The 23,168-nt window shown below is 35.2% G+C and overlaps 1 protein-coding gene across 11 annotated transcripts in view; it reads left to right on the top strand.

Annotated features, from left to right (window-relative positions):
* EVI5 (ecotropic viral integration site 5) overlaps positions 1-23,168 on the top strand; it is a 195,304-nt gene that overhangs the window by 34,492 nt on the left and 137,644 nt on the right. For 10 of the 11 annotated variants that reach the window (XM_072754620.1, XM_072754622.1, XM_072754623.1 and 7 more), the window contains one exon: positions 11,666-11,895. In XM_072754620.1, the coding sequence (XP_072610721.1) occupies positions 11,747-11,895 (149 nt within the window). In that variant the 5' untranslated portion in view covers positions 11,666-11,746. Of the gene's footprint in view, positions 1-11,665; positions 11,896-17,004; positions 17,061-23,168 lie in introns of those variants that run through there. The other variant, XM_072754619.1, reaches the window with a different exon arrangement.

A 23,168-nucleotide genomic window follows, 5' to 3' on the forward strand; every position in this document is an offset into this window, starting at 1 on the left:
GTGACTTTAGCTTGCATTTCAGTGTGTTCTTCAAATTTTTCATCTAATAGTTTGACACATTATTCATGTATTATATCACCTAGAGCTTTTGAGAGTTATGTTTTGTAAATATTCTTTAAAAACCATTACTTCTATTCCTTTCCTTTAGAAGTTTTTTTTTTTTTCTATACCTTTAATTTTCTTTGTAGGGATAGTTAGGTGTTTTAAATAGTATCAGACCTCAGAAATAGCAGGTGCTAAAATACTTGTAAATGAACGCCTGTTCCTTTCAGTTTTGGCAGTATATTTTTCTTGGCCATTCCAGAATACAGCTCATTATGCTAGGAAGTATTCAGGCATCTTTCATGCTTAAGTTATGAGTGAAAGTCTTTAAGAAATTACCTCTGTAGGAAGGATACTTGTCACAAAGTTTAGTTTAATTTGATTTTTTTTTCCTTTGGTAGTTATACAGCTGTATTTGTATATAAGAAAACAAAGGGTGAGAGCAACCCTCTTGAGTCCCTTTCCTCTTCAGGAGTTTTGTATTATCACTTTACTATCTTTCAAAAAACCTTGCTTTGCTGCCCTCCCCTGTCCCCCCAAAAGAAAACAAAGGGTGACTAACACAGTTTGTAACTTTACTGATTATGAGACCATCAATAACAGCAGAAGTCTGGAGGAGGTGGAGGAAGATAATTCTTTGTAAACTGTTAAAGATGAGGACAAAAAACAAGCAAGATTCCAAATATAGTTTTGAAATGTGTGATTAGTTTACATCTCTGAAAAAGCTTAGGAGATCTGTTGGGAGCACCTGGGTGGGCCTTTTTAATAGTAATCATAGTAGTAGTAATAGTAGTAGTAGAAGCAGTAGAGATAGTAATGTAGTAATAATGACAAACATTTGAGTGCTTACTATGCCAAGAAGTGTTCTGAGTGTCACAAAACATTTAATTTTCATGCAAAGCATAGGGGATTGATATGCTTATTTATTTAAACAAATATTTTATTTGTTCATGAAAAAGAAAGCGAGTGAATGAGTGCAGGAGCATGAGAGAGCACAAGTCAGGGAGAGGAGCAGAGAGAGAGGGAGAAGCCCACTCTCCTCTGAGCGGAGCGGGGAGCCAGATCCCGTGCTTGATTTCAGGACCCTGGGATCATGACCTGAGCAGAAGGCAGACGGTTAACTGAGCCACCCAGGCATTGATATACTTATTAATCCACTTCTTTTCAGATGAGGAATTGAGGTGTCAATTAGTTAAGTAAATTGCTTAAAGTCACACAGCTAGTTAAGTGGTAAAGATTATTAGAACCTGGGTATGGAGTTTGTATTTGATCCAGCCTAGAGTAAAAATAAGTGACCAAAGATAGATTTATGGGGGACAACATTTGATAAAGCATAGAAAGGATCCAACAAAGAAAATTCCTGAGAAGTAGAAGGAAAGCCCTAAGAACAGGTTGTCATAAAAGCCTTGGGAAGAGAGAGAAGAAAAAAATGATAGTAGGAAAATAGCTGCATTTATTGAGTGCTAAGTATATGCCAAGTATTTTGTGTACATTTTATTATCTGTTTTACAAATAAGAAGCTGAAGCTTAATATCAGCAGCAAGCAGAGGACCTGGGGTTGAACCCAGGTCTCTAATGTCATAGCCCAGTGTTCAACCACTGAGTCATGCTTTGTAACAATATCAAGTGAGGCTGTGTGAGATGAGAACTTGTGGAAAGTAGCAGTTAAATTGGGAAGAAAGGTAAAATCAGAAAGCCAGTTCAAGACATACAATAGTTGAATAATAAGAATTTAAGTAAGAGGAAATTTAGGGAGTATATCATCAAAGAAAGAAATCAGGAAAACTTCCCAGAACTGAAGGACATGAGTTTTCTAAGTTAAAAGAGCCCATCAAAGTGCTAAATAAAATAAATAAATACTGGCATCAAGGCATTTCATCGCAAATTTTAGCAATTAAGGATCAAAGAGAACATGAAGTTCCCAGAGGTGAAGGGAAATAGGATAATTAACATAATTAGAGTGGCTTCAGACTTTTCAAGAAAAGTAACGGAAGATAAAAGACAACTGAGGGCAATGGTCTTCAAAAATCTGAGGCCAAATTATTTCTAATGTGGTTTATAATGCAGCTGAACTTTCAAGTGTTACAGTGGAATAAAGGTATTTTCACATAGGCAGTGTCTTATATTTACCTTTTAGGTAGCTATGAAAAGAGGTAACCCGCCAAAATGAGAGAATGTATCAAGAAAAAGGAAGATAGACATGGGATTTAGGAAACATTATCCAACCCAAAGAGAGGTGAAGGAAAAACCTGGATCCTAGTGAAGGGAGATCCCCAGGTGGTAGTTGAGCACCAGGTATAAATAGCAGCCAGTTCAGAATGGAGCAGGTCAGAGTGTTTTAAAGTGGGAATGTTCAAAAATAAAAACTTGATTAGAGATGAGGAGGGTTGTCAAGCATTCCCTGCATCATAATATCCTCTGTTATTTTACGAAAAAATTCATTCATACCTATTTTTTAAAAAGATTTTATGTATTTATTCATGAGAGACACAGAGAGAAAGAGAGAGGCAGAGACACAGGCAGAGGGAGAAGTAGGCTCCATGCAGGGAGCCTGACGTGGGACTCAATCCCGGGTCTCTAGGATCTTATCCTGGGCTGAAGGCAGTGCTAAACCGCTGAGCCACCCGGGCTGCCCCAAACCTAAAATTTTAAAAACAGCTTCCTACATATATAATTCATGTACTATACAATTTACCCATCTAAAGTGTACAAATCAGTGGTTTTTAATTTGTCCAGATATGTGCAACCATCATCAGAGTCAATCTTAATATATATATATTTTTTAATTTTTATTTATTTATGATAGGCACACAGTGAGAGAGAGAGAGAGGCAGAGACACAGGCAGAGGGAGAAGCAGGCTCCATGCACCGGGAGCCCGACGTGGGATTCGATCCCGGGTCTCCAAGATCGCGCCCTGGGCCAAAGGCAGGCGCCAAACCGCTGCGCCACCCAGGGATCCCCAGAGTCAATCTTAGAACATTTTCATTACCTTAAAAAGAAACCTTGAACCCTTTAGCTCCCTGACCCTCCTCTCCCTGAAGTCCTAAGCAATCACTAATCAGTTTTCTGTCTATAGATAATGCCTATTCTGGACATTTCTTACAAATGGAATCATATGTAGTATTTCGTGACTCTTTGACTTAGCATAATGTTTTCAATATTATCCATGTTATGGAATATGTCCGTGCTTCATTTCTTTTTATAGTTGTGATATAAGTTTGTAAAGTGTAAATTTAATTACAAACTGCTTTGCCATTGAACTAAGCTCTTGTATATCTTTACTGAAATGTTTCTAATTTAGTCTCAATGAAAATATGTTTATAATAAAGTCTTCAAATTACTTATATCCTGTATCACTCAAAAAAAAACAAGATTCTTGGGGCACCTGGGGGGCTCAGTGGCTGAGTGTCTGCCTTCAGCTCAGGGAGTGATTCCAGATCATGGGTCCAGGGATCAAGTCCACATTGGGCTCCCTGCAAAGAGTCTGCTTCTCCCTCTGCCTGCCTGTCTGTCTGTCTCTCTCGGTCTCTTATGTATAAATAAATAAAATCTTTAAAAAATAAACCCCAAATTCTTAACTTTAAGAAAATAGCCTACTTGTTAAATAAAAGGCTTCCTTGAAATTCTTATTCTTGGCATTGCTTTAGCATGCTAATCAAAATGCCATTTTAATAGCAGTGGAAAAGTAATGATGTGGTTTAAATGCATTTGACTCTGAGCCACAAATCAAGGATAAATTTTCCTAACTGAATTAAGTTCTATTCTCTCAGGCCTCCAAAGCATTAATGTAATTTTCTGGTTCTAATGTCTACTGATTTTATTTTAGTGTACTGTCCTTGTATCTACTTATATCACCTACAAGTATATAAAAAGATGGTCTTTCTCCACTATGTGAGCCCTCGATCCCCTCGAAAACAATTTCAGAATGATGTCTTTACTAATAATTTATACTTTAGTTTCCTGGTTTCAGTTAATTTTAAATATTGTTAAATAATTTTGTGAGGGATCCCTGGGTGGCGCAGCGGTTTGGCGCCTGCCTTTGGCCCAGGGCGCGATCCTGGAGACCCGGGATCGAATCCCACGTCGGGTTCCCGGTGCATGGAGCCTGCTTCTCCCTCTGCCTGTGTCTCTGCCCCCCTCTCTCTCTCTGTGACTATCATAAATAAAAAAAATTAAAATAAATAAATAAATAAATAATTACGTGAGATAATATGATACTATTCCAGTTACGATAGCTGTATAACAAACCACCATAAAACTTTGTGGCTTAAGATAATTGCTTCACTGTGTCCGTGGATTCTCTGGGTCAGGAATTTGGACAGAGCATTAGGAGAAAGGCTTGTCTCTCCTTCAAAATGCCTGTGCAGCAGAGAAGCTGGGAAGACTTAGAGGCTGGAGTTGATTCTTCATTCCTGTCCAGTGGTTGATGCTGGGACCTCAGCTGGGCTGTTAGCCAGAATGTCTGTACTTGGCCTTTCTGTGTGGTCCTTGTGTGGGCTAGTTTAGGTTTTTCAACAACATGGTGGCTGGGTTCCAAAAGTGAGTCTCAGTAGCCATTTTTGATATATATTATTGGTTGAGGCAGTCAAAAGTTAACCCAGGGAGGTCATACCAAGATACATAGTAATTAAAATGGCAAAAAATAGTGATAAAGAGAGTTTTAAAAGTAGCAAAAAGAAATAAAACATTTACATACAAGGGAAAGGCCATAATACTATCCGCAGAGTTTTCAGGAAAAACTTTGCAGCCCAGATGGAAGTGGCATGATGTATTCGAAGTGCTGAAAGGAGAAAATCTGCTGCCAAGAATATACTCTATCCAGCAAGGCTATCATTCAGAATAGGAGAGATCAAGAGTTCCTAGTCAGATAGGAACAAGAGCTAAGGGAGTTCCTGACCACCAACGTAGCTCTACAAAAAATGTTAAAGGGGAACATTCTTTGAGTGGAAAGGAAAGACCATAAATAAGAGTAGAAAAGTAGGAAGCACAAAAGCTGTAAAAATAAGTATATCTGTAAAAATCAATCAAGGGATTCACAAAAGGATGTAAAGTATGACACCATGTATCTAAAACATGGATGGGGATTCAGGGATAGAGAGAAGATATAGACTGCTATATGCAGAAGTCCTTATATACAAACTGAATGGTAACCACAAATTAAAAACCAGTAAGAGGTATAAAAAAAGAAAAGAAAGGAACTCAAGTATATCACTAAAGAAAGCCAACAAATTATGAGAGTATAGAGCAAAGGAAGAAAGGAACAAAGAACTACTAAAAACATGAAAAGCAAGTAACAAAATGGCAATAAGTACATACCTATCAGTAAGTACTCTGAATGTAAATGGACTTAATGTCAAAAGACACAGGGTAATGGAATGCATAAAACAAAAAACAAAACAAAACAAAAACCAACCAGGACTAGTAGAACAGATCAGTGAAACCAGGAGCTGGTTCTTTGCAAAGATCAACAAAATTAATAAACCTTTAGGTAGACTCATCAAAAAAGAAAAAAAGGCATCAGAAATGAAAGAGGAGAAATAACTAATACCACAGAAACAGAAAGAATTATAACAGAATATTATGAAAAATTATATGCCAACATATTGGACAACCTAGAAAAAATGGATACATTTCTAGAAACATACAACCTCCCAAAACTGAATCAGGAAGAAATAGAAAGTGAACAGACCCAATGTGGGGCTGGAACTCACAACCCTGAGACAGAGTTGCCTGCTTTCCCAACTGAGGCAGTCAGGCACCCCCCACTCTCATCACTTTTAGTCAGCATAGTACTGGAAATCCTAGCTACAGCATCAGACAAGGCATTCAAATCTGTAAGGAAGAAGTCAAACTGTCACTCTTTGCAAATGACATGATACTATATATATAAAACCCTAAAGACTCCACCAAAAAAAGCTACTAGAACTATTAAATGAATTCAGTAAGGTTGCAGGATACACGATCAATATTCAGAAATCCTTTGCATTACTATACATGAATAGCAAAGCTTGAAAGAGAAATTAAGAAAACAATCCCATTTACAATTGTACCAATAATAGTAAATATTAGGAATAAATTTAACCAAGGAGATGAAAGATCTATATTTTGAGAACTATAAAACGTCAGTGAAAAAAACTGAAGATGACATAAACAAATGGAAAGACATTCCATAGTCATGAATTGGAAGATACTGATACGTGCCCGTGTTACCCAAAGAATCTACAGATACAGTGCAATTTCTATCAAGATACCAATAGCACTTTTCACAGAACTAGAATAAATAATCTTAAAGTTTGGAACCACAGAAGACCCCAAATAGCCACAACAGTCTTGGAAAAGAAAAAGCTGGAGGTGTCACAGCCCTAGATTTCCAGATATACTACATAGTTACAGTAATCAAAACAGTTTGGTATTGGCACAAAGTTTGAGACACATGGATCATTAGAACAAAATAGCCCAGAAATAAACCTATGATTTTGTGGTCAATCAGTTCTTGACAAAGGAGACAAGAATATGCTATGAGAAAAAGACATCTCTTTAGCACATAGTGTTGGGAAAACTGGACAGCTATATGCAAAAGAATCAAACTGGACCACTTTCTTATATTGTAGACAAAAATGGAATTAAGGATCTAAATGTGAGACCTGAAACCATAAAAATCCTAGAAGAGAGCCCAGGCAGTAATTTCTCTGACATTGGCCATAGCAGTATTTTTTTAGATATGTCTCCTGAGGCAAGAGAAACTAAAGCAAAATATAAAGCCCTTCCAAAGGCAAAAATAAACTATTGGGACTATTTAAAAGCATAAACTTGTATACTGCAAAGGAACCAGTCAATGAAACTAAAAGACAACTGACTGGGAGAAGATATTTGCAAATGACATCCAATAAAGGGTTAGTCTAAAATGTATAAAGAACTTACACAACTTAGCACCTAAATAACAATACAATTAAAAATGAGCAGAAGACATGAATAACATTTCTCCAAGGAGGACATACAGATGGCCAACAAAGTGAAAGATGCTCAATATCACCCCTCATCAGGGAAATGCAAATCAAAACCACAATGAGATTTCACTCCATACCTATGAGAATGACTAACATCAAAAACACAAGAAACAAGTGTTGGCAAGGATGTAGAGAAAAAGGAACCCTCTTGCAGCATGGATGGGAATGCAAGCCACTATGGAAGCAGCATGAAGGTTCCTAAAAAAATTAAAAATTGAATTCCCATATCATAATGGGTATTAGTGCATATTACTCAAAGAATATGAAAAACTAACTGAAAAGGATATTTGCACTCTTATGTTGATTGCAGCATTATTTACAATAGCCAAATTATGGAAACAGCCCAAGTGTCTATTCATAAATGAATGGATAAAGTAGAGAAAAAACAAAAAACAGACCTTGTTTGTTTGTTTGTTTTTTAAATAGTGCTCCATGCCCAATGTGGGGCTTGAAATTATGACCCTGAGATTGAGCATTGTGTGTTGTACCAAATGAACCAGCCAGGCACCCCCAAAAACAGACTCTTAACTATAGAGAACTGATAGTTACCAGAGGGGAAGTGGCTGGAGGGTGGGTGAAATAGACAAAGGGGATTAAAAGTACAATTATTTTGATAAGCACTAATATGCCCAATTACTAAATCTCTATATTGTGCACCTGAAACTAGTATAACACTGTATGTTAGTTACACTGGAATTAAAATAAAAATAAATTTTAAAAGAATAAAATAGTCATTTTTGGGAGTGAAGAGCATCCTTATAGTAAAATACAGAACAATAGAAGAACCATGATTGTTTTTCATGGGAGATCCTATTAAAATCTTGTAGTAATATCTGAGAATCCTACTAAACTCTATTATTAAGATTTTACTTTTTTAGAACAGTTTTAGACTCACAGCAAGATTGAGTGGAGAGTACAGAGATTTCCCATATACTCCCTTGTCCTCCAACATACTTCGCTTCCCCCCTTTTCAGTATTCCCCATCTGCATGGTACATGTGTTACAATTGACGTACCTACATTGACACACCATAATCACTCCAAATCCACTAGTTTACATTAGAGTTCGCTCTTAGTGTTGTGTATTGGATGGATTTGGTCAAATGTGTAAGGATCCGTGTCCATCAGGTGGTATCGTACAGAGTGTTTTTACTGCCCTAAGAATCTCTATGCTCTGCCTGTCCATCTCTCCCTTACTCCAGCCCCTAGCAACTATGGATCTTTTTACTGTTTCCATTGTTTTGCCTTTTTTGTATGGTTGGAATCATCGATTCCGTAATCATAGATTATGTAGTTTTCTGAGATTAACTAAGCCCTTTTAAAATTGAGATAATGATTCACATACCATAAATCCACTCACTTAAAGTTCAGTGGCATTTAGTACATTCACAAGGTTGTGTAGCCATCAGCACAATCCAATCCCAGAACATTTTTGTCACTCCAGAAAGAAATCCCATGTACATTAGCAGTCATCCCTTATCCCCTTGAAGTCACTGATCTACTTTCAATCTCTAGATTTGCCTGTTATGGACATTTTATAAAAATGAAGTCCTACAATATGTGTCATTTGTGCCTGATTACTAAGCATTTTTAATGATGGTTTTACCTTTTCAAAGTATGTTCAATATTTAAAAATAAATGCATAACCTCTCTATGAGGTAGACAGGAACTTTGTGATGTAATGGCATTGTCAGATTTACTATATCTTCATGACCTCAGTTTACCATAGGATGAGGGAAGGAGATTTAGAGGTGACAGGGTGGAGATTTGGAAAAGTACTGTAGAGTTAAAGGAAAAATAGAACATGATGATATTGAAAAATGAATCAGTCCTATGGGATTTTTAGAACCAAGAGTATTAAACTTTATTAAAATGCAACTGCAATTAAATACTCCAGTTATATTTAAGTATTTAACATTTAAAGATGAGATAATGAGCCTTCATTAGATCTAGATTGAATCTCGTATCAGTTGAATTTCAGCAAAGTTGGAAGGATGTCAGGATTGTGCTCTTGGTTATTTCAAACTCTTTAAATGGAAGCCTGTTGCTACAGTGTGCAGAAGGGGTATGAAAAGTTTATTTGTTTTAATAAATGAAAAATAAGCAAATAGGAATCTTTTGCTTTTCCTACAGTTAACTCTAGTAGAGAACTTTTATGTAATGGAAATGTGAAGTCTTAATTTTTGAAAGTTTGTAAGTATATTTGAAATTAATGGTTAGTATTAATAACGGTAACAGTTTTCTGTAAATTTTACATTAGGTTTTCTGTTTACTGTGATTGTGTTTACTGTGATTTACATTAGGTTTTCTGTTTACTGTGATGCAAATTAGTGCCATCTTCACAAATGAATTTGTAGTTGTAATTATGTAGAGAAGATCAGTAGGATAACAAATCACAATGGGCTATTTTGTGGTCTACCATGACTCCTACTATTTAAAGGAAGTTCTGGCTAAATTATCCTTTGGTTCCTGTCAGGCTTTGCCCTGAGGAGGTATGCTGCTGCTCTGCTTTGGCGAGGGCTTCTTTTGCCCGGAAGCCTAAGTGATCTGCCCCATACTTCTTTTCCTTGGGTTCCACACTGTATCCTACTTGTCTTTCTTGGAGATTCTTCCCTCAACAGTGTGGGTTCCCTTATACCACCTATTATACTGTTTCTAAGAGAAGTAAGTTCTAAAATAAGTTACTAAAGATAAGAGGTGTTCTAAGGTTAAAAAAAACTTCTGTCCCTTTCAACACTTGTAATCACATTTTTGTCTTAGAAGTTCCAGTCTCATATTGAGTTGCTCAAATATGATCTTAGAATCCCTTTTCCATTTTATCCTTTCCTTACATCAAAATATTCTGCTGGGTTGAGATGGAAGAAATAGGGCAGGGGGATAGAGAGAGAGTCATCTATGTTTTGAGGTGACAAAAAAGGCTTTGGGCAAACCATGAGAATAGTGTTTGCTAAAATAGTTTCACTGGGATTGTATGTCTTGGTGTTGTAATTTCTGTGTGCATGAATTGCTATATATAACTAAGATTAGCTGAGACTATGCTGATTCCGAAAATAATTCACAGTGTTTTAGCCATTTACCTATGATATAGAATTTAAGATCTTCTCAAAGCACATAAAAGTGCTTCATAGTTACTAGCTTTTATATAAGTACTTCACAATCAAGAAGCTCTTTTTATGGGGATTCCTGTGTGGCTCAGCGGTTTTAATGCCTGCCTCACACCCAGGGTGTGATGCTGGGGTCTCGGGATCATCGAGTCCCACGTCGAGTCCCATGTCGGGCTCCCTGCATGGAGCCTGCTTCTCCCTCTGACTGTGTCTCTGCCTCTCCCTGTCTCTCATGAATAAATAAAAATCTTTAAAAAAAAGAAGCTCTTTTTATGATAGTTTTTAGAAAATGTAGGCCTTTAAAAAGCCTATTAATACCTTATTTTATAAACATATCATTAAGAATGTTTAGTTTTATATAGATATTCAAATATGGCTATTATGTATATTGTTTTTCATTAGTGAAGTGATAATGCTATGTTTGAATATTATTTATATATATTTTGTTTTTCAGCTGAATTTGTATACATATCTGTTTAGGAGATGGGCATGATTTATACTGAATATATGGATATCAGAATCTTAGCAACTGGAGAGATCTTAAGGGCTTTTTAAATTTTGGTTACCTACGTCAAACAGAAAGTTATCTTCAACTTCTGACATTTGGCTGTTATAATAACTGCTTTGTTATAGCCATTGATGGGATGTCTATTCTTTCTAAGCATCCCATTTTATTTCTGAATTGTTCTAACTATGTGAAAATTGTGCCTTGCATCTCTCCCACTCTACTCACTTAATCATTTATCATAATTTTGTTCTTCTAGAAAAAGTCCCTCTTCTATAAAAATACTCTTTAGCCATTTGAAGACAGGTATCATGGGTCTTATTACATTTTAATTTATGCTAAGCAACCCTAGTTTTTGTTGAATTATTAGTTATGTTACAGCATTTCTGGGTCCTCATCACCCATTGGACATGTTTTAATTACTTGGCTTTCAAATGTTTTTCATTACAGAATACATTTTATATTCCAACTCAGTATACTAAAAAATGTATGTATACATTTTTACATTACATTTTTGTATACATTTGTATACAAACGTATACATTTTGTATACATTTTGTAAAATGTATAAAAATGTATACATTTTTACAACTACGTACTAGTTGTAATACATATATTGTAACTAAACCAACAATTTCATAAGAATATATGTTCATATAGACAATTTCATAAGAATAACAGTATACGTTTACATTGATATTTTCTTTTTCATTTTTAAAAGGTGCTGGCATTACCTGTCATATTGATTTTATTACTCTCTGAAGAACTTTAGCATGTAGTTTGGAAAACACTGTTCTAGTTTGTTCATGTTGCAGAACTGAAATATTTTCCAAAAGCTGGATGTTAGGACAATTGTTGCTAAAGTAGGTTTTACCTTTATAACCTCAAAGAAAATATTGTGATGGTGGTTATTAGGTATAACTTAACTTATTAGGTAAAACTTCTTACCTTCTTGGTAATAAATGCAATAAAACTAAAATATATTCAACTTTCATTTTTATTTGTAGGTGGCGACAGACAAGGTTGCAGAAAAGCTGAGTTCTACTCTCTCATGGGTGAAGAACACAGTATCACATACAGTCAGTCAGATGGCCAGTCAGGTGGCAAGTCCATCTGCTTCATTACACACTACATCCTCATCTACCACACTATCCACGCCAGCCCTTTCTCCATCTTCCCCTTCACAGTTGAGTCCAGACGACTTAGAACTCCTGGCTAAACTGGAGGAACAAAACAGGTGAGTGAGGTTGCTTGGCTTTTCTTTCTTTGCAGTTATACGAGCGCAATCATTCATTTATGTATATATGTATATATAAGTTTACCCATACTATGAATGTTTATTTTCTAGTGTTTGGCTCCTTGTTTATCAGAATTATTTTTTAACAAGAGTATTCAAGTCTTTTTTGGAAGAGTTGGTCTTAAAACTAAAGTTGTACTAAAATTTTCTCCTGGCTCAGATAGCTTTAGAGATTTTTTTTTTATTTTTTTTCTTTTTATTTATTTATGATAGTCACACACAGAGAGAGAGAGGCAGAGACACAGGCAGAGGGAGAAGCAGGCTCCATGCACCGGGACTGATGTGGGATTCGATCCGGGTCTCCAGGATCGCGCCCTGGGCCAAAGGCAGGCGCCAAACCGCTGTGCCACCCAGGAATCCCTGCTTTAGAGATTTGTTTCTTAATATAGCAAATTCCCTAAGTTCCTGAATTTTAGGATTTTTTTTTTAAGGCAAAGAAACTACCATTTTTTCTTTTCTTTTTTTTAAGATTTTATTTATTTGAGAGAGAGGGAAAGAGAGTGAGCATGAGCAGTGGGAGGGTGGGGAAGGACAGAGAGGAAGAAGCAGACCCCTCACTGAGCAGGGAGCCTGATGCGAAAGCAGGGCTCAATCCTAGGTCTCTAGGATCATGATCTGAGCTGAAGGTAGATGCTTAACCAATTGAGCCACCCAGGTGCCCCTAAAACTGCCATTTTTAATTTAAACTCTAACTAGTCCCCTTTGGTTAATTTATAAAGTAATTTAATTTAGATATCTGATTTATGGTTTAGAGTGGGAAATCTCTTCATTCAATTTATTCATGGAAGGCAAAATGCCCTTTTCTCTTAATGGGAATGAAATAGAATAGTTGTTAGGAATGTATACTCTGGACCCTATAAACCCTTTCACATTATTATTATCAGAAGCTCTTTTTGGGCATTAGCTACAAAAGAATTATTGGAAGACTTCCTTTTTATGTTCAGTCAAGATATATACTACCACTGGCTTTAAGGGTAACAAGAGAGATAAGTTTTAGTAACTTTTTTTGTATATAATTGACATAATAGAGTACATATAATTAAGGTGTGCAGTTTGATAGGTTTTGACATATGTATATATATTTGTGAAATAATCACGAAAGTCCAGAAAATGAACATATCTATTATCCCCCTTCCCATCCCTAGGCAGCTATTGATCTGCTTTCAGTTACTGTAGATTAGTTTGCATTTTCTAGAATTTTATAGAAATATGGAATAATATAATAAGTACTTTTCTTTACATGGAGTATTTTACTCAGCATAATTATTTTGAGATTCATCCATGTTGTAGTGTGTATGAATAGTTCACTTTTAATTGCTTAGTAGTATTCTATTATGGATATATCATAATTTATTCACTTTTTGTTATGAAGTGCTGTGAATATTATTTATTTGTGTGTACAAGCCTTAGTATACATAGATGTATGCTACATTTCTCCTAGGTGGATACCAAGGATTGGAATGGCTAGTTTATATGATAAATGCATATTTAACTGTCAGACTGTTTCAAAAGGGCCTATACTTTTTCACATTCCCACCATCACTATGAAATTTTCAGTTCATCTACATCCTTGCTAATACTTGGTTAGTCTTTAGTTTTAGCCATTCTAACAGTATTGTTTTACTTTGCATTTCCTAATGGTGTTGAGAATCTTTTTATGTGCTGATTTGCCATTGAAGTATCTTCTTTGATAAAAGAAATTTGAAATTTTTTGCCCCTTAAAAATTAGGTTATTTGCTTTCCTATCATTGTATTTTAGGAGTTCTTTGTATATTTGGAATATGAGTTCTTTATCAGCTATATGGTTTTAAAATATTTTTTACCAGTCTGTGGCTTATCATTCTCTTAATAGTATCTTTTGAAGAACATATGTTTTAAATTTTGATGAAGTCCATTTTGAAATGGTTCTTTTATAGATTGTGTGTGTTTTTTTTTAAAGATTTTATTTATTTATTCATAGACACACACACACACAGAGGCAGAGACACAGGGAGTGGGAGAAGCAGGCTCCATGCAGGGAGCTTGATGTGGGACTTGATCCTGGGTATCCAGGATCACACCCCAGGCTGCAGGCGGTACCAAACTGCTGCGCCACTGGGGCTGCCCCCACATTGTGCTTTTGATGACTCAAGGTCACACGGCTTGACTCCTGTATTTTCTTACAGAAGTTCTAATAGCTTTATGTTTAGATCTGATCTATTTTGAGTTAGTTTTGTTTATGGAGCAAAGTATATGGATTCAAAGTATCTATACTTTGAATATGCATATTTAATAGTTCCTGTACCATTTGTTGAAAAGGCTATTCTTTCTTCACTTAAGTACTTTTGCACTTTGGTAAAAAATTAGTTGTTATTGTATGTATAGGCTTATTTCTAGACTTAACTCTGTTCTATTGATCTGTTTTCTATCTTAATGCCAGTACAGTTCTATCTTGATTACTGTGACTTTATACTATGTCTTGGAGGATCATGTTAATCCTCCAACTTAGTTCACCCATTTTGACTGTTTTTGGAACTTAGCATTACCATATGAATTTTACCTCAAGTTGTTAATTTCCACAAAAATACTTGCTGAGATTTTGATTGGAATTGTATTGCCTTATGTATCCTTTAGCCTTGCTAAACTTGTTCTGTAGGTTTATATTTTTGTTGTTTTTAGATTCCATGAGATTTTTTATGTAGATGAGCATGTCATCTTGAATAAAGCACTTTGAACTTCTTTCTTTTCAATCTGGGTGCCTTTATTTATTTATTTTTTTTCTTGCCTATCACAACTGGCCAGCACCTCTAGCAAATTTGAATATTAAGTGGTGGACGTACATTCTTGTTTTCCTCATCTTGGGATAAAGCATCAAATATGTTAACTAGGTTTTTGTAGATGGCTTTTATCAGATTGAGGAAGTTCCTTTCTCTTCCTTGTTTGCTTAGAGTTTAAAAGAAATAGATTTTGGATTTTGTCAAATGCTTTTTCTGCATTTATTGAGATAATCATGTGGTGTTCCTCTTATTGTTTAATATGGTGAATTACATTGATTTCTGAATGTTAAATCAACTCTGCATTCTGGGATAAACTCACTTGGTCATGATATATTGTCTTTATAAAATATTGTTGGATTAGATCTGCTAAAATTGTATTTGGGATTTTTGCATTTATGTTCAGAGTGAATATTGATCTGTAGTTGTCTTGTGATTTTTTTTTGACATTTGTATGTAATGTTTGTGTCCTTTTATTGTCTTTTCTAATATAAATGTTTGGTGCTGTATATTTCTTTTTAAGCCCTCCTTTAGCAATAGCCATTTAAACTCGTTGAGACTTGTTTTATGATCCTGAATGTGATCTTATTTTGGTAAACATTTTATGTGAATTTGAGAAGAAGGTATATTCAGCTGTTGTTTTGAGTATTCTGTAAACATTAATCAATTAAATTTATTTGATAATATTAAGTCTACTGTATCTTTGCTGGTTTCCTGTTTACTTGTGATATTGGATATTGACAGAAGACTGTTGAAACCTCCAACCATAATTGTGGATTTGACTATTTCTGTTTAAATTCTTTGTAGTCTTTGTTTCATGTAGTTTAAAGTTGTGTTTTTGAGTATATAAGCATTTGAGTTTGTTATGCCCTCTTGTGAAATATCTTCTCTAGTCCTGGTAATATTGTTTGCTTAGAAATCGACTTTATCCCGGGGCACCTGGGTGTTGCAGTCAGTTGAGCATCTGAGTCTTGGTTTTGGCTCAGGTTGTGATCTTGGGGTAGTGAGATTGAGCCCTGCCTTGGCTCAGCAGGAAGTCTGCTTAAGTCTGTCTCTCTCTCTCTGTCTCTCCCCACCTACACTCATGTGTACACACAGTCTCTCTCTAAAAATTAAAATAAATCTTAAAAAAGAAATCTACTTTATCTCGTATAGTTATTGTAGCTTTCTTTTGAATAGTGTTAAAATTTTATATATTTTTCCATCCTTTTTTTTTTTTTTCTTTTGAATCTTTGTCAGCCAGGCAGCATATAGTTGGGTCTTGCTTTTTAAAATACAGACTAATGATCTTTGCCTTTTAATTGGAATATTTGCACCATTTACTTTTTAAAAAATTGTAACAACAAAGTTTTATTTGTTTCTCATTTCATTTTCATCTCATGCTGCAGGTTAAGTACATCTTTGTTCCACACTTCTTCATTTTAGGACCAGTAATCAGTCCCTATTCAGGATAAATCAGACTTGCAGCAAATGGAAAAGAAATAGAGTGGGAATACCTTAAAATGTCTATTAGGGAGTGATCTACATAATAGTCTTGCTGGAAAAACACATTTCTGACTCTAACAAAAAGTAAAATGGCAAACACTAGGTCTAGCTCTCCTTTCCCTGTTCTGCCCTACTATCCTGCTAACCTATTAAACCCATGGAAAAATTATAAGAATAATAACTTAAATTTTCTTTGACCACTTCTGGGGTATATAATGTAGATATGCAAGTTATATAACTAAAGTAAAAATTATGAGATGTAACTACTACTTAAAATAAGGGATATATGGATATGCTTTTATTTAGGATTTTTTGTTCTCTTCTCCAAATATAGATGAGTCTCTGGTTATGTTACTTAACTCTCTTTAATTCAGAAAGTATAAAAATGGCAATATATTAGAAAATGATTTAAGAAACATGAAAATACCAACTTTTTTTTTTTAATTCATGAGAGAGAGAGGGAGAGAGAGAGAAGCAAAGACATAGGCAGAGGAAGAAGCAGGCACATAGGCAGAGGGAGAAGCAGGCTCCATGCAGAAAGCCCCATGTGGGTCTTAATCCCGGAAATGCCCTGAGCTGAAAGCAGACGCTCAACCGCTGAGCCACCCAGGCATCCGAAAGTACCAAATTTTTATATAGTTTTTCCTACTTATAGTTTTACTGCAATTATGACTTTTAAAAAAATCAGTGCATGTGGCAATCCCAGAAAGATGTGAAGAAATGTGAAGAAATATCAAAGATCTGTTTGATGAAAGTTAATGATTGATAGCCTTAAAGTTGAAATGGGACAGCTATTTTTTTCTAATGTGTTAAATGTGTTTTTCATTTTAAAAATACAAAGGCTTTGGCAGAGATGAATTTAGGAAGGTAAGGTTCAAGTGTGATAGCAGTGCATTTTAATTAAGGAGGGAATGTTGCTGATTTAAATTTTTAATGGGTCAGCCATTATTTGTGTGGTTCAAAAGTTCGGCAATGCAACCATGTTTGTTTCCTTTTATATTCGACTATTTGGAATAAACATTTACTTTTTAACAGATTTTTGGAGATGAGATATGAGAATAAGGAAATGAATAAGGGTTCTTTTAAACTAAAGTAAATGTATTTTATGTATTTTTAAATGTAATAAGCAAGAATCCTTGAAACCTTAATTTACATATCTTTATCTTACCAACATCTGAATTCACCCTGTCCAGTATGTTAGCCACAAGCCAGATGTGGCAAATTGAACACCTAAAATGTGGCTGGTCTGAATTGTTATATGCTGTAAGACTAAAATGTATACCAGATTTTTGAAGAGTTGATTTGAAAAAAAGAATATCTCAATTAAATTTTTTATTACATGGTAAAATGATATTTTGACTATATTTGGTAAAAATTATTAAAATTAATCACATTAAATTTTTTTTTTACTTTATATGTGGCTTCTAAGAACACTTAAACTGATATAAAGGGCTTGCAGTATATTTCTGTTGTACAGTGCTAATCTAGATGATCTAACTTTCATCTTATCTTTATAATTTTACTACTAAAGCATTACCTTGTTTTCCTGAGGGTACTCTCTATAACACAACCATGACTATGAAGGAAGTAAAAACAGATCTTTTCAAATTTCTCTGTTAAAAATTCATGTAATTTCAATTGTATGAGAGGCCTTTAAGATCTTCACATAAACTCTTTATCCTTTTCTTTTTATTGAGGATTATGTTGAATTTTATCAACTGATTTCTAAGGAATTTGATAATATAAAGAATTTATTAAACTTATGTTCCTATTGTTTTAAAATTAAGAAATGTAAGAAGTCTGCTTTGCTTGTCTGTCTGGAATGTCTATATAAAAGTAATCCCCAAACCATCAGTTTATGATCAGGATATTTGAGAGGGAGGTGCGAGTCTCCTGTGTTTGCCTTCTTTGAGACCCCATCTTAAACAGAAGCAAAAGAAAACCCTCTCATGCTTTCAGAACTGGAGCCATCCCTGTCATGTGTAGGTATCTCACTGTAAGTTGTCTCTGAATTGTTTCCTGTGCTAATTTGTTGGGTTTTCTCTTAATTCTCCCCTTTTTGTTTCTGTTGCTTTGAGACTTGAATTTGTGCTTGATGGTGTTGATGAGAAAAGGTGTGCCTCCTCTGTGAATCAGCCAGATATTTTGTTGCTACTGATTTGCCTTTCTTTTAACTTGCTACTTGCTATTCTTTCTCCTAGTACATTCATATCCTGTTTCTTTGATGTAACATTATGAGAGATACTTAAACAGTGTTTGGAAAGTTGATCCCCCTGAACCAAGTGCCAGTGAATTTAGTTTATGTAGTAATTTTTTACATTAGCTTTTCTTGGATCTATCCTTATCTCTTTGTAAATTATCTTAACAGTTTACACATTTCTAAATGGCATGATGACCTGTTGCTGTGTATCCTGATCTTTTAGTTCTGATATCCATAGGAACGCATTATGCTGAGTAAAATAGGATATCATAAATAGAGTAGTTCCCCATTGTCTGTGGAGGATACATTCCAAGAATGCCAGTGCTTGGTTGAAATTGTGGATAGTACCAAACTCTGTATATGTACTGTTTTTTCTATACATACATAGCTATGATAAAGTTTAATTTATAAATTGGGCACAGTAAGAGATTAGTAACAACAACTAATACTATAATAGAACAATTACAACAATACAGTGTAATAAAAGTTGTGTGAATGAGGTTTCTTTCAAAATATCTTAACGTACTCTTCTCTTGTGGTGATGTGAGATAAGATGTCTACCTTGATGAGATGAAGTAAGGTAAGTGACGTAGGCATTGTGACATAGCATTAGGCCACTCTTGATCTTCTGTTTATAAGTCAGAAGGAGAATCACCTGTTAATGGACCGCATTTGATTGTGGGTGACTGAAACTGCAGAAAGTGAAGCTGTGGATAAGGGGGTGGGGGGACTATGATAATTGCCAGATTTCTATTTGTAGGCTTCACTTCTTTTCTAAGGTTCTTTTACATTGCCATGCGTCTTACCTACATTGATGTCCCCCAAGTACTTCATACGCCAGATACCCAAAAGAGAACCCATTGTTTTCCTTCTCCCTCATTATATTTTTCAATCATGGTATTATTGTGAGAGGTATTATTGTTTTCTTTGATGTTTATCAAGCTACTCTTTTTTTCTCATATGCCCATCATGAAGTACACCGTCTGCTGTTTTCCTTAAATAGGTGACCCTTTGGTGAGAATAAGTTTCAGTTCCTCAGGAGCAAAATTATGGTGAAGGTAATCTGCCTAATATAAAATTGAAACTACTTTCTGTTGGCGTATTCGCTTGTTCTCAGTTTAGTCACTAGTTCTGTCCATAAGGGAAATGGAAGTTCTTTTTCTCTCCTGAGTCTTCTAAGCTTCTGGAGCAGCCAAATACAGATTCACTTAAAGTGTAGTCCAACTGAAAATTAGCTTTCTCACACTCCCATCTCAGTTAATGTGGGGTTATAGCCATTGTAAATGCTGCCCTTAGAGCAAAAACTTGGAGTTGCTTACTTAGGCTGAGGATTATGTATTCTCCAATAAATAAACATCCAACCTTTGATGTTTTAGTCTGGCAGCATTCTAGGAGGATGAATAAATTTGGGCTTATGAATTACTGTATAATAGTGGAAGATAAAAAATGGCCAAGAGGCCACACAAACCTGTGGAGAATGCCTTTGATTGTAGCATATACAATATTCCTGCTGGGTCAGTATTCTTTTCCTTGAATCTGTTAAATTTCTTCTTATATTAGTCATAAGGAAATTATGATGGGATAGAAAGGTACTTTCTTTTTTCTGCAATAAATCTGTACAAGGCAGTGAACCCACATGCACTGCAAAAAGGGAAATAAGTACGTTTTGAATAGACTTCTCAGCAGTACACAGACCTGTGAGTAATGCTGTATTACCATTTTTCCAGTTGCTAGTCTCAAGTCTTTTTTTTTTTTTTAAGATTTTATTTATTTATTCATGAGAGACACACAGAGAGAGGCAGAGACACAGGCAGAGGGAGAAGCAGGCTCCTCACAGGGAGCCTGATGTGGGACTTGATCCCTAGATCCGGGATCACAACTTGGGCTAAAGCTCAACTACTGAGCCTTTCTGGCATCCCAACTAGCCTCAAGTCTTTGGAAATTGTTGACATTTTCAGATAGTATGTACTTTCTACTATCATGTCAGAATATTTTAATTATATTACAACTAGGTGGCAACCTTTTAGGAGTCTTCCTGAGTTGTTTCATTACTGTATTTAGCAAAGAGGAATAAGAATACATGATTCTAACTACCTATTCTGTAAAGTACATTTTCTTCCTTTCCTTTCCTTTCCTTTCCTTTCCTTTCCTTTCCTTTCCTTTCCTTTCCTTTCCTTTCCTTTCCTTTCCTTTCTTTTCTTTTCTTTTCTTTTCTTTTCTTTTCTTTTCTTTTCTTTTCTTTTCTTTTCTTTTCTTTTCTTTCTTCCTTTTTTCCCAAGGATTGTATGTGTTTATTTGAGAGAGAGAGAGAATGAGCAGGAGGGAGGAGGCAGAGAGAGGGGGAGAAGTAGACTCCCTGCTCAGCAGGGAGCTGGATACTGGGCTTGATCCCAGGACCCTAAGATCATGACCTGAGCCAAAGGCAGACACCTAACCAACTGAGCCACCCAGGCTCCCCAAGTCTACATTTTCTTTATGAATGTGTAAATTCTTTTTCTGTGTACCATGATTTAGTAGCTCAATGGGGAGTCTTGACAGTATCAGTTCAAGTACTACTTTCTGGAAAATGTTCCAACTCTCTAACAAAAGACTTCTTCATTGTACCTACAGCATTGAAAAAAATTCTGAAGTTCATCTTTAGAAAAGTCTGAAATTTGCTAGCGTGACCAATGAATTTGAAAAGGAAAAAATGGAATAATGTTCATATTTTCCTTTCTTTACAAAATAGATACATTTAAGGGCACTTGGGTGGTGCATTTGGTTAAGAGTCCGGTTCTTAGTTTCAGCCCAGGTCCTAAACTCGGGGTCCTGGGATTGAACGCTGCATTGGGCTCTATGGTAAGCATGGAGTCTTGGGATTTTCTCTCTTCCTACCCTTATGCCACTCCTATTTGTGCTCTCTCTCTGTCTCTAAAATAAATATAATCTTTAAAAAACAACAACAGCAAAACAAAATACATATATTTAATATATAAAAAATAGTCTTTTACAAAGTAATAGTCATTTAAAAAAAAGTTTTAAAGGGCTTAAACTACTCAGCAATAAAAAGAAACAAACTAGCCTTCCTGAAAGGGCTTTCAGGAATAGAAAAGCAGTAGATTCTCACCTAATTGTCAGTACTCCTAGAGTCATTAACCATAGATAGTATTTTCTTTCTTTCTTTTTCTTTTTTTTTTAAAGATTTTATTATTCATGAGAAACACAGAGAGGAGAGAGAGAGGCAGAGACACAGGCAGAGGGAGAAGCAGTCTCCAGGCAGGGAACCTGATGTGGGACTCGATCCCAGGTCTCCAGGATCACACCTGGGCTGAAGACAGCGCTAAACCGCTGAGCCACTGGGCTGCCCCTATAGATAGTATTTTCTATAAATTTTTATAAAGTTGGTGTATAATTTGCAATCAGAGAAATGCTCAGTTCTTTAGTTTGAGTTTTGACACATTTGTGTGTAAACCGTCCATTAACACATAGATGATTTCTATCATGTTAGAAAATTTCTGTCATCCCAGAAAATTCCCTCATTCCCTTTCTAGCATCCTCACCCCTCTGAAACTTATTTTGATTTTTATTGCCACTGATATATTTTACCTGTTCTTTTTTTATATAACACTTTTTGAGATATTATTCACATACATGCAATTCACCAATCTAAAGTATACATACAACTCTGTTTTTTTCACATATCCAGAGTTGTATAACCATCACCACAAGAAAGCACATGTCCATAAGCAGTTACTATTCCATTCCTTCTTGCTTCTCTCACTTCTACTCCATTTCTCAGCAAAAACTAATCTACTTTCTGAGTTCTAGATATTTTATATCTGTAGAGTCATACAATGTTTCCTTTTGTGACTTCTTTCACTTTACATAATGTTCTCAGGGTTTGTCCTTGTTGTAGCATGTACCAATACTTCCATCCCTTTTCATGACTGAGTAATACTTCATTGTATGGCTATACCAGTGTGGTTTTTTTTTTAAATCCATTTAACAATTAATGGACATTTGCTTTGTTTCCACTTTTTGGCTAATGTGAATAATACTGCCGCTAACATGTGTTATGTAACTTTTGTGCACTGTCACCACAGGAAATTGCGTGTCCATTAGCAGTCACTTCCCCTCCCTTCTTGGGCATAGATTTTCATTTCTCTTGATTGTATACTTAGGAGTAGAATTGGTGTTCACATGATAATTCTTTGTTTAATTATTTGAAGAATTACCATACTGTTTTCCAAAATGGTTTTTACCATTTTACATTCCTAAAACTGGTGCCTAAGAGTTCCTATGTCTACATTTCTTCACCAACACTTGTTATTAGGTCTTTTTGATTATAGCCATCCTAGTGGTTGTGAAGTGGTGCCTATTAAGGTTTTGGTTTGCATTTCCCAAATGATTAGTGATGTTGAACAACTTTTCATATACTTATTGGCCATTTGTAATTTTTTTGAAAAATGTTTATTCTGATTATTTCACCATTTTTTTAGTTGAGTTGTTTGTCTTTTCAGTGAGTCATAAGAATTTCTTATATATTCTAGATAAAAGTCTTCTGAGTTGCAATTTTTTTTCCCTATTCTGTGGGTTTTCTTTTCAGTTTCTTGATGGATCTAGTAAGGTATGAAACATTTTTAATTTTGATGAGTTCAATTAGTGTGTGTTTGTGTATTATTTATTCAATACTTTTGGTGTCATATTAAGAAGGCTTTACCTAACCTAGAGTCATGAGGATTTACTCTTATATTTTCTTCTATAGTATCTTGTTCTTGAACTTCATATAAGTGGAA

Source organism: Vulpes vulpes, chromosome 3 (genome assembly GCF_048418805.1).
Source record: "Vulpes vulpes isolate BD-2025 chromosome 3, VulVul3, whole genome shotgun sequence".
Taxonomy (NCBI): Eukaryota; Metazoa; Chordata; class Mammalia; order Carnivora; family Canidae; genus Vulpes; species Vulpes vulpes.